Genomic DNA, 15,055 nt, shown 5'->3' with positions numbered 1-15,055 from the left:
CAGATTGTACACTCATTGAATGTTACAGGTGAATAACTGTAGTAGTGTACAACTCAACTGTTTGTGGACACAGATTATACATTTGCTGAATGTAACATGTGAACACTCCTGCAGACACACACACACACACACACACACACACACACACACACACACATCTTTGTCTGATCTGTTGGAATTTGAAACTGCCTCCCTGAGTCAATTGCCCTGATTTCAAAAACATAGCCATAGTGATGTTTTTTTCTTGACCCGAGTTCCCCATCCCTGTGACAAAATTGAATGTTTGGTTGTAGAGCTGTGCCTGGCTCCACAAAACAGCCTCCCAGGAAGGCCATCCGACAGCAACTTTGTACAGGGAGGTTTTCAGTGTTTCAGGTTATTTGTGTTTTAATATTTTGGTGGAAGCTGCACAGACCAGAGCGGCTGGGGCAACCCAGGCAGGCAAGCAGCATATCAACAACAACAACAACAATTTTGAATCTTCTTTCTCTTCATTGTTCCTTGACCAGCGAGACACTTCCTGTGGAATACCTGGGTGGGAAACCCCTCTGCATGAACCAATACTACCAAATCCTCTCTTCCTGCCGTATCCCCGGCCCCAAACGGGACTCTGTTGTGAATTACGCAAAGGGAAAGAAGCCTTCAACGCATATCACTGTAGTCCACAACTTCCAGGTATGCAGGCAGCTCTCAGTTAAGCTGAAGTTTCGGGACTAAACCACGTGCAGGGTAGCCACCTTTTTTCTTCACATTCCCTGTGGCATCTCTGTATAAAGGTGGGATAAGCAAAGGGTCGCTGGAGGGTTTTGTTTAGTTCACATTTTGAAGTAAGTTCACACAAGCAGCCTAATAAGCAGGTTGGAATGCACTAACTAGTTTCTGCACACGTCTGAGTTTTGTGATGCACTTTACTACTCCAGAAAGAATAATGAAAATAAGAATGCAAGAAGAGTCCTGATGAATGAGGCTAGTGGCCCATCTAGTCCAGCATCCTTGCAGTGGCAATATGATGCCCATTATGGGAAACTCAGTAGCAGGATTCAAGCACAAGAGCAACACTCTCGCCCTCCTGTGGGTCCCAGCATTGCCTGTCTCCAACCATAGAGGCAGAGAATAACCACCTGTGACTGGGAGCCATTGATATATGCAACAAATTTGTCTACTCTGTAAAGCCATCAAAATTGGTGGCCACCTCTACCCTCATGTGGGAGAATATTCCATAGCGTAGCTTTATTTATTTATTACTTCGTCCTTCACCTTAAGGTTCCAGGTTACAGCATTAAAACAAAATATTAAAAACAATTTAAAATAACTTACCTTCACATGAATAAGGTGGGTCTTAAAACCGTACACCTCAAGTGTCAAAAGCCAGGGCAAAGAAAAGCACATTTATTCCAGCATTTGCCAGAAGCTGTGTAATGTAGGTGCCAGGCGCACTTCTGATGGGAGGGAGTTTCCACTGCTTAGGGGCTGCCACAGAGAAGGGGCACTGACACCCCCAAGCCTTTAAGTTCAGAGGAACCACCAAAAGGGTCCCATCTATTGATCTCGGCATCCAAGAGGGTCTGTAGGGAAGGAGGTGGTCTTTCTGATGCTTGGGAGTATACACTGTGTGAAGGACTTCCTTTTATCTGTCCTCCAATATTCAGCTTCACTGGGTGTCCACAAGTTGAAGTGTAAGTGTGGGGGGGGGGTCAGGCATTTAATGGACCGAGTTCAGCATTTTATTGTGTGTGATCCTCACTTGCTCTACTTTGAATGAATAAATATGAGTGCCATGCACCAGACTCTCTCTCTCTTTCTCTTCTTCCCCTCTCCCCAGTTCTTTGAGCTGGATGTCTACAGCAGCGACGGCAGCCCCCTGACAACTGACCAGATTTTTATTCAGCTGGAGAAGATCTGGAACACCTCCCTCCAAACCAACAAGGAGCCGATTGGGATCCTGACCACCAACCATCGCAACAGCTGGGCCAAGGCCTACCATAACCTCATCAAGGGTCAGTCTTTTGAAATAGTACCCATGCCATTGAACTATCTGCCTCACCCTTGTGGAAGGAGATGCCAGACTGGGGATGGGGAGTGTACCGCCCTGGCAGGTGGGGGTGAAGGTTGAAATTTGGCCCAGCCTCCTTCCCACTTCCCAGAACAATATGCAACCCCAAACACAGTTATCCTTTAAAACAGGCATCCCCAAACTGCGGCCCTCCAGATGTTTTGGCCTACAACTCCCATGATCCCTAGCTAACAGGACCAGTGGTCAGGGATGATGGGAATTGTAGTCCATAACATCTGGAGGGCCGAGGTTTGGGGATGCCTGCTTTAAAACATGTCCATCTCAGAGTTTGTTGATGCGGTTATCCAACTACATAAGGTGGACAATAAAATATTTTTGTGGTTCCCCCATGGCTCAGATGCAAGGTGCATATTCACCAGGAACTGGGCATTTAGTATTGTGGGCCTAATTTTATGCTGCTCCCTTCCAGTCAAGGTCAGACAGACCATCTCTTCCTGTTGAACTTCCAACCCCTACTTTTTTATTCCAATGGGCATTTTTATTGAGGTTCAATTTCTTTCATTTCAACTGGTTTATATTTTTATATTGTATTTTTGTAAACCACGTAGAGATTCTTGTAGTCAAGTGATATATAAATTGTTTAAATACAATAAATTTCTTAACCACCGTTGGGTCCTCGGGTGAATTAACACAATAAAAACAATTCCCATCCAGATTAGTTTGTTCTTTCTTGTATTGTATGTTGAAAAGTGTGTGTGTGTGTGTGTGTGTGTGTGTGTGTGTTAAAAACAGTTCCACATATAAAAATAGTTGAAAATAGCTCTGATACAGAGATGGGCTGTAAAATGCATATGCTAAAATGTGTACCAATAAGAGCTCTATTGGTTTTTTAAAATTATTTTTAAAAGCATGCAGAATTGCATTGTATTAGGGGAATTTACTTGCAAAAATTAAAAAAGTGTATATTAAGACAAAATTATAAACGGTTTTTGAATGCATGTGGAGAAATGTATGGTAAAATGTTTTGCACCATTTCTGGTCCTCCCCGACTTTTCTCCAGACAAAACCAACAAAGAGTCTGTGCGTTCAATTGAAAAGAGCATCTTCACTGTCTGCCTCGATGCACCAATGCCCCGTGTCTCGGACGATATCTACAGGAGCCGTGTGGCTGCCCAGATGTTGCACGGTGGGGGCAGTCGCTGGAACAGTGGGAACCGCTGGTTTGATAAAACGCTTCAGGTAGGTGCTGGGGTGTGTGGCTAGAGTGCAATAGAATTGTTTCCTATAGCAGTTTCATGCCTTCACTGAAGGTTTAAAACTCTGTTTTAGCTTCACTCTAGGGAGACAGCAGGGGATGAATGACACAGGAAGCTCCCTGGGACATTCTGTAGGTAAAGCAGAAGTTCCACCACTGAGACAGCTCTTCCCTTAAATAGCTCCTCTTCCATACCTTTCCATCTCTCTATCTATCAATCTTTCTATCTATCTTTCTATCTATCTATCTATCTTCTATCATCTACAATGTTTCTCAACCAGTGTGCCTCCAGATGTTTTGGGACTACAACTCCCATCATCCCTAGCTAGCAAGACCAGTGGTCAGGAATGATGGGAGTTGTAGTCCCAAAACATCTGGAGGCACACTGGTTGAGAAACACTGATCTATCTAAGGCAGGCATCCCTAAACTGCGGCCCTCAAGATGTTTTGGCCTACAACTCCCATGATCCCTAGCTAACAGGACCAGTGGTTGGGAAAGATGGGAATTGTAGTCCAAAACATCTGGAGGGCCGAAGTTTGGGGGTGCCTGATCTAAGGTGTGTGTCAGGCTGAACTTTTTATATGGTTTATTGCTGTAGATCATGGCATAAATAAAGGTTGGCATAACATAATATGAAAAAAGATCCCCATTATGAGCTTCCTTGACCCTGGTACCATCTCATCTCTGGCTTGTTTACCCATGCAGCCCTTCTCTCACTGTCACAAAAATTGCTTTGCAGTTTATTGTGGCCGAGGATGGCTCCTGTGGTTTGGTGTACGAACATGCCTCCTCAGAGGGTCCCCCTATTGTCACCCTACTAGATCATGTTGTGAACTATACGTAAGTCTCTGTTGTTTCTCTGTGATTCTTTCTCCTCCTGGGAATGTAGGTGGCTGTGCCCATGATGAGTTGTTCATGATAATACTTATCCTTATATCATGGGTTCCCAGTGGTCTGCAAGCTGCATTCAGGTGGTCCATGGCATACGTGTGGATTTCTAAGCAAAGACAGGAGACGGCACATGCATCACATTAAGTGTTCATATTCGTTTTTAACTCTTGACTATTGCTTCTGTTATGTACAGTAAGCTCTTAACTTACATGGGGATTATGTTCCAGGAATCACACCTGAAGCCAAAAGCGCATTTAGCCTACCTACTTACCACTCCCTTAATTTTTTTAATTGCCAAGCACATAAAGCTGAATGCACACAAGTTAAATGTGTATAAGATGCGGGCTTGCTGTACCAGTATTTCATTGCATTACAGTTTGAAATTCTATGGAATGCAAATTGCTCTACAGTAAACTGCGATGTATAAGAAATGAAAATAAAAAAAATTCCTTCCAGCAGCACCTTAGAGACCAACTAAGTTTGTCATTGGTATGAGCTTTCGTGTGCATGCACACTTCTTCAGATACACTGAAACAGAAGTCTCCACCCTCTCACTATATATAAGCATCTAATGACTTCTGTTTCAGTGTATCTGAAGAAGTGTGCATGCACACGAAAGCTCATACCAATGACAAACTTAGTTGGTCTCTAAGGTGCTGCTGGAAGGAATTTTTTTTATTTTGTTTCAACTACCTCAGACCAACACGGCTACCTACCTGCATAAGAAATCAAAGAGGCAATAAATATACAATTAAAAATCATTCAGCATCTAGTATGTAAGCAGAACAAAATAATTAAGAGGTCTGCCAGGACCCTCAGCAGTTTTCAAGTGGTCCGGGGGGCGGGGAGAGTTTGGGACCCACTGTTTTATATAATGTACATACGGTATATTATTTCATAGTTATTCTTATAGCAGGGGTTGTATATATATTTTTAGGCCAAAGGGCTGCATTCATCCATGGCCAATTGTTTTGTGGCCTCATGCCAGCAGTGGCTTTGGCCACCCCACAGCCACACAAGCCAGCAGGAGACCTGCTGTACAAACTTACATGTACGAACACCTACCAAGACTATGCATAGCCTCCCATTCCTCGTGTGTGCAGATGGGGATGCACCCAACAGATGACCAGGCCTCTGGGCGTGGTGGAAAGGTTTAAACTTTTCCACCCTCTCCAGCACTGTGTTTATTTTCTTGAAAAAATATTTTTCGCCATTACTCTCTATATTTGTTAGATCTTGAGGGGGTGAAGTCTTCTGTTTCGGAGGACCACTTCAGTCTCCTGGGCTGATGTTCACTACCCCTGCCTTACACCAGCCCTGTAAGGTGAATGAATATTATTCCCACAAATGGGCCAGCAGCAAAATGTTGCAGCATACACATAAAAACAGTGCTTCTGTTTATGGAGTGCCAGGGAGCCATGCCATCTTCAGGATATTATTATAAGTTGTAAGGGGAATGAACAAGACATGTTGTTCTCTCCCCCTGCCTTCCATTGTCATACCATTAAAATCCCAATGAAAACCTAACATACGTAAACAGAGCCATCTTTGCCTGGTGCCTAATAGTTGATATTGATGGTGGCAATGCTCAGCCAGGGAGCCACCACTGAAAAGACCTCGTTCTTTTTGCTACATTCCACACCTCCCTTGGAGGGGGCACATTAAGCAGGGCCTTATGCATTCAGGGTCCTATTCTTTGCTGTGTAGTATAGGATGTGATGTTCATAACTGAAAACACCGCCTTCTGTTCTTAACATCTCTTTGGTGGTTGTTCTTTGGTAGAAAGAAACCAGAATTGGTGAGATCTCCCATGGTCCCCTTGCCAATGCCTAAGAAACTCCGGTTTAACATCACCCCGGAAGTGAAGAATGATATCGAGAAAGCGAAACAGAACCTTAACATGTGAGTTATCCATGGGGGACAGTAGGAGTTTTCTAGAGGGGACAGGTTTGCGAATGAACAAGAGGAAAAAGTCAGACTTTCTCAGGGTCATGCCAACACAGGATGGAGACTGACTATCTCAGCTTCCACTTTCTTAAAGCAAATATGTAGAGGGGGGAATCAAGTTTCTAGTTCCTGTGAGGGGCTGTTTAGAATCTTGAAGATCTTTTCACTGGGCTCAGAGTAATTATCTTTTTTGTTGCTGTTGCATGCGGTAGCACAGACATGGGGGAGAAAGAAGTAATCTGCAGTCTCCTAAAGGGCTGGTCATTCTCCTAGTCCTTTTGAGTTAAATGTGTAACAGGCAGGAGGCATTGGTGTCAGCTGGAGCAGTAGCTGATGGAGGGATATTGGCAGAAACATCTAGCTCTCCAGCCTATTGATAAACATCTCAAGATAGCATGACTTCCTCTGTCCTTCTGCAGCATGGTGCAAGACTTGGATATCAGTGCAATTGTCTTCCATCAGTTTGGGAAGAATTTCCCCAAGTCGGAGAAGATCAGTCCAGATGCTTTTATCCAGATGGCTTTGCAGCTGGCTTACTACAGGTAGGTGACAGGAAGGGGACAGGTGCTCTGCTTTACTTTCTAGTAGCAATCAGAACATTCACAACAACTTTCTTGGGCCTGCTCAACAGTTAATGCAGTCTGAACATACTAAAACCAGGGTTAGGGTTTTTTTTTCAGCCCAAAGGCTACATTCCTTCTGGGGGGGGGCACATACTAGGGGGAAAGTGGCAGAGCAACGAATGGTAATTTTACCTTAGTGTAGTGTAGTAGTGTGTGTACCTTAGTGTAGTGTAACAAACTCATTACCCTCTAACAAGGCAAGCAAGGACCGTTATCAGATGTCAAAGACACATTCCAGGCACATCAAAACTCATGGATAGGACAAAGCAAGGCATTGGGTGTGGCCTGGGGAGAATACCAAGGGCCAGAGAGAGAGGGGGCTGGAGGGCTGGCCTACCGGTAGAGCCAGTGAGTTTCAAATTCCATAGAGGAATTTGTTCCCAATTTCTCAGGCATCCTTCTGTCCCGCACCCCAAGGCATTCAGTTTTAGATTCAGGAGGGGTTTCCTCCTCTAGGAGGAACTCGGCTCATGTGTCCCTGCAAGGTGCAGTGCTTTGGAAGGAGCAGGGGTTCATTCAGAAATGCAACAGGCAGCTACAGAGGCTGAAAGGTTCGGTGACACCCCTCGCCCCCTGCAAAAAGAAAGGCACACGAATAAGCGGTCACAATACTTGAAAGACCTCAAATTGAAACCTCCTTGAGAACTTCCAGCAAAGGAGCTGAATTGGACCCCAGTAATTGAGGGGTATTCAAAAATACCTGTAAAAGAACCCTCTCTGACTGGCTACTGGGAGAATAGGATGCTGGAACTAGATGGATCCCCTTTGGCCTGATCTAGCTGGGCTCACCTGATGTATGTTCTCTCAAATTCTTCAGAGAGTCATTTCTGATCTGCTGGCTGTTTCTTCTGCTTGTCTTTCCTGTCACCCTCCTCCTAGGATGTATGGGGAGGCCTGTTCCACCTATGAGAGTGCCTCACTCCGGATGTTCCGCCTGGGCCGGACAGACACGATCCGTTCTGCCTCAGTAGATTCTCTCAAGTTTGTGGAGGCCATGGATGATTCTGGCAAGCAGGTGGGAAAAGGGGATTCCTTTGCTTCCCATATTGACCCTTAGAGGGCTTCCCCCCCTCCCCATGGAGAGGAAGAGGGGAGTTCCCCATTGCATGAGGGCCTTCAGCTCATGTGGCATTGGATGGAACCCAAACAGAACTTAAAACCATGCTGGATCGAACCATTCAGAATGGTCTCTTATGAATAAAGGCTTCATGTGTTAAAGCAGGGGTAGGCAACCTAAGGCCCATGGTCCGGATGTGGCCCAATTGCCTTCTAAATCCGGCCCGTGGACAGTCCGGGAATCAGCATGTTTTTACATGAGTAGAATGTGTCCTTTTATTTAAAATGCATCTCTGGGTTATTTGTGGTGCTTTTACATAAGTAGAATGTGTGCTTTTATTTAAAGTGCATCTCTGGTTTATTTGTGGGGCATAGGAATTCGTTCATCCCCCCCCCCAAAAAAAATATAGTCCGGCCCACCACATGGTCTGAGGGATGGTGGACCGGCCCACGCCTGAAAAAGGTTGCTGACCCCTGTGTTAAAGGAGGATCTGTTAGCCAGCCAGTTGATAATACTACCATAGAGACTGTTGTCCTTGGCAACCAGACCAACCCAAATGTGATCATAGAGAGGAGAAGTCCTGCTTCATGGTTACCAAAGAAAATGAAACCCCTAAGGGTGCAGCAGAGGCCCAGAAACTGTTCTGCTAGAACATACCTGTTCTTGCTATTTTTATGAAAACGTTAATGTTTCATATTCAGTATACTGTATCTTTGTTTTTCATTATAAGCTGCTTTGTATATTATATTAATAGAAAATTGAGATATGGTTATTAAAACTAAGAGAGGCTGCAATCCAAGCCCCACTTACCTGGGAGTAATCCACACTTAATTCAGGAGGTCCTACTTCTGTGTAAACATGGTTAGGATCACACAATAAACATCTTTTATTAACCACATATCAATCACTGAAACAATCTTAGCTTGAGATTGGCGATATGACAGAATACTTAAACAACGAGCAATGGGACAGCCCATGTTATCAAAGACCATTTGAGCTTTAAAGGGTATGGGGAGAGTTTTCCTGTGATGACCCTTTTTACTGGAAAAATATTAGTCTTGATGAAGAACAGTCAGCACAGATGTGTGAAAAGTTACCTTGGCTACCAGGCCAAGTTCAGGGTGTTACTACTAACCTATAAGGCACTATACTGCTTAGGACCAGATTACTGTACTTCAGAGGTTACTAGCAGGAGAAGCGTTCCTGCAGACCACAGTAACCTACTCAGTATATAAAGGATTATCCCTTCATATACCTAGTAGGTCACTGTGGTCTGCAGAAGAACTTCTCCTGTTAGTTTAAAAGACCTCAAAAGCTTGCTGTGCAGTAACTCAGAGCAGGGCCTTCAATGTGGTTGCCCCTGTTCTGTGGAATGAAATTCCTTACAATACATGACAGGTTCCCACTATCTGCTCTTTTTGGAAACCATTTTGGAAACTTTTTTTTTTCAACAAGCTTCCTTCCCCTAGCAGATGTTCTTATTTTGCTGGAGAAGAGCGGAAGAGTGAAGAAGAGCAGAAAGGAGAGTGTGCCCAGGCAGGGAGAAGGATAAACAGCTACACCCTCTTCCTGTCAGGGCACAAGGGGAGTGTTCTCACAGAGTTCTCCCTAGCAAATTTACAGGAAAACTCTGTGAGCCTCAAGCCCTTTGTGCACCTCTGCTGTGGGTATCCATTCTGTTTGTTTAAAAAATAAAAACCTTCAAAGTGGTTTTCCAAAAATAATAAAGCAATAGAATTATCAGTAAGAAAAATGAACAATAATCTTAGACTCTGAAAAAGGTAAAATAACAATAGACTAAAAAAAAGTTTGAAACTTGCATTGACTTTCTAAATATCTTGGTAGGCATTGTCTAAACAAAAATGTTTTTAGCATGCACCAAAAAGTGAAGGCACCTGTCTGATGTCAGTAGGCAGAGAGTTCCAAAGTTTAGGTGCTGCCACAATAGAAGATTGAGTTCTTACAAATGCAGAATGGAAAATATCTGAAAGAGTTGGAACTCTTGTTAGGCAGGTGGGCTATTGAAATGGAGTAGAGTTTTCAGCAGCTGTGCTTTTTCATTCCTCCCTCAGGACCCGGAGAAGGTGGAACTACTGAGACAAGCCACCCAGGCTCATCGTGCCTACACTGACAGGGTAAGTTCCTAAAATGTCCCATTTGCCTTAATGAACCACCCTTCATTGATATAGAGCAGATTCTCTGGTGCTCCAATAGGTGCCTAGAAGGAAGAGTTTTCAGTGTGTCACAGCAGGAGTCTTGCCTGCTAGTGAGCCTGCAATTACTTCCTTAAAACAAGAAAATGACAAAAGAAGTAGCCCTTGGACCACCTCCTAAAAGATCCATAAGGTGGGTGAGGATCCAGCTATATGCCCATTGCTGAGTGGCCACCCAAACCAATTCACACATTGTTCAGCAGGTTGGTGCAGATCAGGACCAACTTTTACTGGATTCCCTTCATATCCCTACTTGGTACCAAATTATCCAGGAGAGAGCCTTCTCCCCTGCCCCAATTTAGACCAACCAGCCCACTTTGTCACCCCACTTTAACATGCCCTTGTGGCCATGCCTGTCCTGCAGAAATCTGTCTAGTAGAGTCTTCTCTGCAGTGGCACCCACCTCGTGGAAGGCACCTGAATTCCACCAATTGCTGGAAATCTATTTGCCCAGATAGTCCCCACCTGCTGATGTTTTACTATCCCTTTTTCAAAAATCTATTTAAAGTATTTACCAGGGTTCAAATTCCCCCACTTGGCCATGAAGATCACCAGATGACCTCTCAAGATTGTTGTGGGAATTAAACGAGGAGGGGAAAAACCACCTTATGCTCCTTGCAGAAAAGTATGGGATAAAAATGCAGTGCAGTAAAATAAAATAAAATAATTGGGTGTTATAGCTGTCTCTGGCTGCAGAGAGAGCGTTGCTGCCCGTTGTTTGTTGGTGTAGCTTTTTGCAATGCATTTCTTTCAACCCATAGGCAATTAGAGGGGACGCAATAGATCGCCACCTCCTGGGGCTGAAGCTCCAGGCCATTGAGGACCTTGTCAGCATGCCCGAACTGTTTATGGATACTGCATACGCTGTTGCCATGCACTTCAAGCTCTCCACCAGCCAGGTAAACAACAGCTCACCTGACTAATCAAGCAGGGGACATGTGGACTTGTTGAATTAAATAAATAGCTTTAGTTGGATTTTGAATAAAAGTGCAGCTAATTGTTACTGTTTTGAATTTTACTGTGTTATCTTCTTTCGTGGGTTGTGCAAGCCTCTATTCTGAATCATGCTTTTTATTGGGGGGGGGGGTTTCTGGTGGAACCAAACGGGGTGGTGTCCTGAAAGAGCCTGGGGACCACTGATACAAATAAATACGCCTCCTCCTCCTCCCCTGTAGGTCCCCGCGAAGACCGACTGTGTAATGTGTTTCGGCCCAGTGGTCCCAGACGGCTATGGGATCTGCTACAACCCCATGGACGACCACATCAACTTTGCCATCTCGGCCTTCAACAGCTGCGCCGAAACGAATGCAGCCCGGATGGCACATTACCTGGAGAAGGCCCTCTTGGACATGCAGCTGCTCCTCAAATCGAACCCCAAGTCTAAACTTTAAAGGTGGGGGGAGTTGCAGTTTAAAGCCTTGGAGGCTCCAAAATCCAGACCGTTGCACAAAGGCTTCAGCTGCAGGGAGTGTTTTACATCCCATTTCTCCATGGAGTGAGGCCTGTTTGTGGTTCTAGGACTGCTAGGCCAAAAAACAAACAGACAAAAGCTAAAATAAAAATACGTTTGCTGGTTGTTGTTTTTAAAAAAGAGCTTGGAACAGACAGACTTTCTCCTGTGGTCATGAAGTGCCTTACTGCTTCCCCAGAATTGGGGGGATAGGTTTTTCTTCTTGTCAGACCTGTGTTTTGTTTTTGCTGTGAAAACAAGAATATTGGGATGGCAGCCTGCTTCCCACCTCAAACAAGTCCAGAGGGCAGGCGGGGAATTCCTGCTTCCCTGTAGACTAGGGGTAGTCAACCTTTCTTGATGGTAAAATTTCCTTACCGCCCACCAGTGCTCGATGGAAGGAGGATTCAGCTTGTGCTGTAGAACCCCCCTCCCGCCCACCTAGAATCCTGAAACGCCCACTAGTGGGTGGTTAGGACCAGGTTGGCAACCCTTGCTGTAGACACTGAGAAGGAACTGAAATTAACTTGAGGCCGCCTCTGGATCTGTCGCCAGCTGCATTTCCTTATGGCCTCTTCATAGAATTATAGTTGAAAGGCTCATCCTTGGGTTCGGTCCAGCAGTTCTGTGCCAATCCTGTGTGCTTGGGGTGGTTTGCTTTATGATGGGAGTGGTGGGCTTCTCAAACCAAGGAAATATGGTGGCCTTTCCACTTTGCTGCTAGCTTGGAGAGGGGGTAACTTTATCTGTTTTCTATACCCTCAACACCACCCACAGCTCAGATCTCCGTTTTATGTTTGGTTGGTTTTTTTTATATCCTTGTGTGTTTGGGGAATCCACCAGGATGGGAACCCCCCCTGCTGCAACAGGTTCCTATCCCCTGCAGATCCACCCATTTTATTGTTTGATAATAATGCACTCTTTGTTGTTGAAGAAGTAGGTGTTCTGGTCATTTTCACTGTAGATTGCTGCCACCCCACCCCACCTGACACAGAAGTATGTGAACATCAAGCAGTCTAAAGTATTTGATGGGTCTTGGAAAATCTACGAAAAACTGGTGAGAAGTTGAGTAGTGGGGGAGAAGGGATAGCGCCTGGCTAGAAGTGAGAATGTGTCCGGGGGGGGGGGGAGGCTCTCCAACCACCCTGTTCTATCCTCTCTCTTTTTGGAAACTCTTGATACTATGGCTCAAGGCTGGGAAACATGCAGCCCTCCAGATGACTCGTAGCACCTTAGAGACGAAAAAGTTTCATTATAATAAGAGATTTTTGTGGGCTGTGGTCCATTTCAACTGCAGAAGATGCAAGTTGGCGAGCATTATGTACCCATTTGCACACAAACTGCAAGCGCCCGCTTTCCAGTTCAGTCTTCCCCTGCATCTGATGGAATTGTGTGGTCCAGGAAGCTTATCCAAAAATAAATATGTTAAATTTGTAAATGCTGCGGTGACTTTTGTGGTTGTTCCTTGATCTCTCAAATCTGGCTCAGGTGTGGAATTGGCACCAAACTTTTTGCCTTGGTAAGATTTTTAGAACAGGCATGAGTAACCTGTGACCCTTTGGGTGTTTTTGGACTCCCATCAGGCTCGGCCAGCGTGGCCAGGGGTGATGGGAGTTGAAAGTCCCAGCATCGGGGGGGGGGGGGCACTTCCAGGTTGCCCATCCCTGTTTTTAAAGGCAAAACAGCAAGGCCAAACACAGGCCATGTGCCAAGTTCTGAATAAATTCCTAACACTTTGGGCATGAGAAAAGAAACATTAGAGGCAGCAGCACAGAGTTGTGCTCTTAAAGGCTTAAGCCCACTCAAGTCTTTACTGGATTTGTGCCAAAGAGATCTGGGTTGTTTTCCTTATAGAATACCATTTTCTGCTGTCATATGTTCAGAAGGTATCTTGGCAGTCATGAGGACTAGCCACTGGCTTTTATGGAGGTTGAGATTAAAGGAAATCCTTGTTTTACAAGTGCCTTATATTGCCCACTCCTGGGGACAAAGGGAGATTGTGTTAAAAATAATCTGAATGTAAGACTGTTTACATGTTGCGATGTGTTTCCCATTTTAAATTGTATTTGGTATGTTTGTGGTTTTAAGTTTTAACCTCATCGCTTCTTTGAAGCTTACAGTGCCCAGATTCATGTGTTAATATATTTTTTTTTAAAAAAACACAACCCTGATATTTATACATCAGTGTTCTATGTAAATTTTTTGAAAGTGGAGAGCATGAACAGAGAAGTCTAGGGTTCGAATCTTACCTTAGCTGTGAACACCCCTGCAATGTTAGTACAGACCTACCTGATGGGTTGTTTGTTTCTAAGGATTGTCGAGATGTACTTTGAGCTCTCAAGAGTTAAACAAATACATTTTGAACTGCCAAACTATTTAATGTATGCTGGTTACCTATCATTTATGGTATTAAAAAGATAAAATCTTCATTGCCCAAGCTGTTCAGCAGCAGCTTCTAGCATACTGGAATGTTAGAACAGGTGCTCTTTCAAAGCACTGCAGAATCTTTGGTGCATGTAATTTTATAATGTTTCTGATGAATGTTTGCATGATCTGCTTGTAAATTGTAATATATGTATGTATGGGCATAAAAACGCTCACTAGTATTGTGTGTAAACTTAACCCAATTAAAACTGAAATTTTAAGCTGTTTGTTTCTGCATACTGGTACTGAAGATTTGTGTATCTTCCTCACTTGTGCATAGCAAAAAAGTGAAACAACATTACTGTAAATGCTTAGATTGTAGATGCATTATTAGACAAAGAAAGCTAGCTTCCTCCTCTCTGTGCTGGGTGACAGAATTAGCTCTTTCCAGGAACCATCAGCCCACTCTATTCCCCTCTCACCATTGGGTTTTTTTCAGTTGCCTTCTGCCCCATTGTATCAGATCTGTTCCTCAAACTGACCCTTTTCGGTGTTTTTAAACATGTACTGTGTATATAGGGTGTTTTCTGCTTTGCAGCCCAGGGTGTCAAAGTCCATAAAGTTGACAGAGGAAGTTGGAAACAACCTTTCTCTCACTTCTATGGATTTTTTTTTCCAAGACTGAGATTAGCAGCTCTGGTCTTGAAAGTTGAACAACTGAAAAGTAGGAAAGAGCAGTGTCATTTTCATGGCCCCCTTTCGCCTCTATGTACTTGTTTTGAAGCCTGTGGTTACTCTCTTATGAAAGGAGACCAAAGTGGATGGGGAGTGTGCAGAGGTTTTGTGGACACCAAGAGATGTCATCATGGGGATTCTTTTAGCCCCATATATTTTCACTCCAATCCAGGAACAGGCTCCTGTGCATCAGAGTAGATTTCTCTAGGCACATAATCCACCTAAAGTTAATTCGGTTGGAAGCAATATACTGGGTACATATCCTACATGGCTCTACACAGTAAATCCTAATGAGTTTCATGTGACTTACTCCTATGGTAGGTGAGAAACACAGCATTTCAGCCTACATTGTGTTGAAAGCAGTGTAAATTGGGTGTGCTCAACTCCCTGAAGGCTAATTGATTTCAAAGGGGAAGGAATTGTGATGTTTGTTTGGATCATGGCTGGCTGTATATATAGCTGGATGCATATTTTGATGGGTTTGAGGAAAACCTGTGGGCAAGGC

The 15,055-nt window shown here is 44.2% G+C and overlaps 1 protein-coding gene across 1 annotated transcript in view; it reads left to right on the top strand.

The window, feature by feature from the left end:
• CRAT (carnitine O-acetyltransferase) overlaps positions 1–14,102 on the top strand; it is a 28,876-nt gene extending 14,774 nt beyond the window's left edge. Inside the window, exons 5-14 of the mRNA XM_035113042.2 lie at positions 510–675; positions 1,823–1,997; positions 3,075–3,253; positions 4,010–4,110; positions 5,944–6,063; positions 6,528–6,650; positions 7,611–7,746; positions 9,861–9,923; positions 10,763–10,900; positions 11,177–14,102. Coding sequence (XP_034968933.1) covers positions 510–675; positions 1,823–1,997; positions 3,075–3,253; positions 4,010–4,110; positions 5,944–6,063; positions 6,528–6,650; positions 7,611–7,746; positions 9,861–9,923; positions 10,763–10,900; positions 11,177–11,392 — 1,417 coding nt within the window. The 3' untranslated portion in view covers positions 11,393–14,102. The remainder of the gene's footprint in view (positions 1–509; positions 676–1,822; positions 1,998–3,074; positions 3,254–4,009; positions 4,111–5,943; positions 6,064–6,527; positions 6,651–7,610; positions 7,747–9,860; positions 9,924–10,762; positions 10,901–11,176) is intronic.
• Positions 14,103–15,055: the final 953 nt, after the last annotated feature.

This window comes from Zootoca vivipara, chromosome Z (assembly GCF_963506605.1).
Source record: "Zootoca vivipara chromosome Z, rZooViv1.1, whole genome shotgun sequence".
NCBI lineage: Eukaryota > Metazoa > Chordata > Lepidosauria > Squamata > Lacertidae > Zootoca > Zootoca vivipara.
This window is presented reverse-complemented; position numbering and strand designations above follow the sequence as displayed.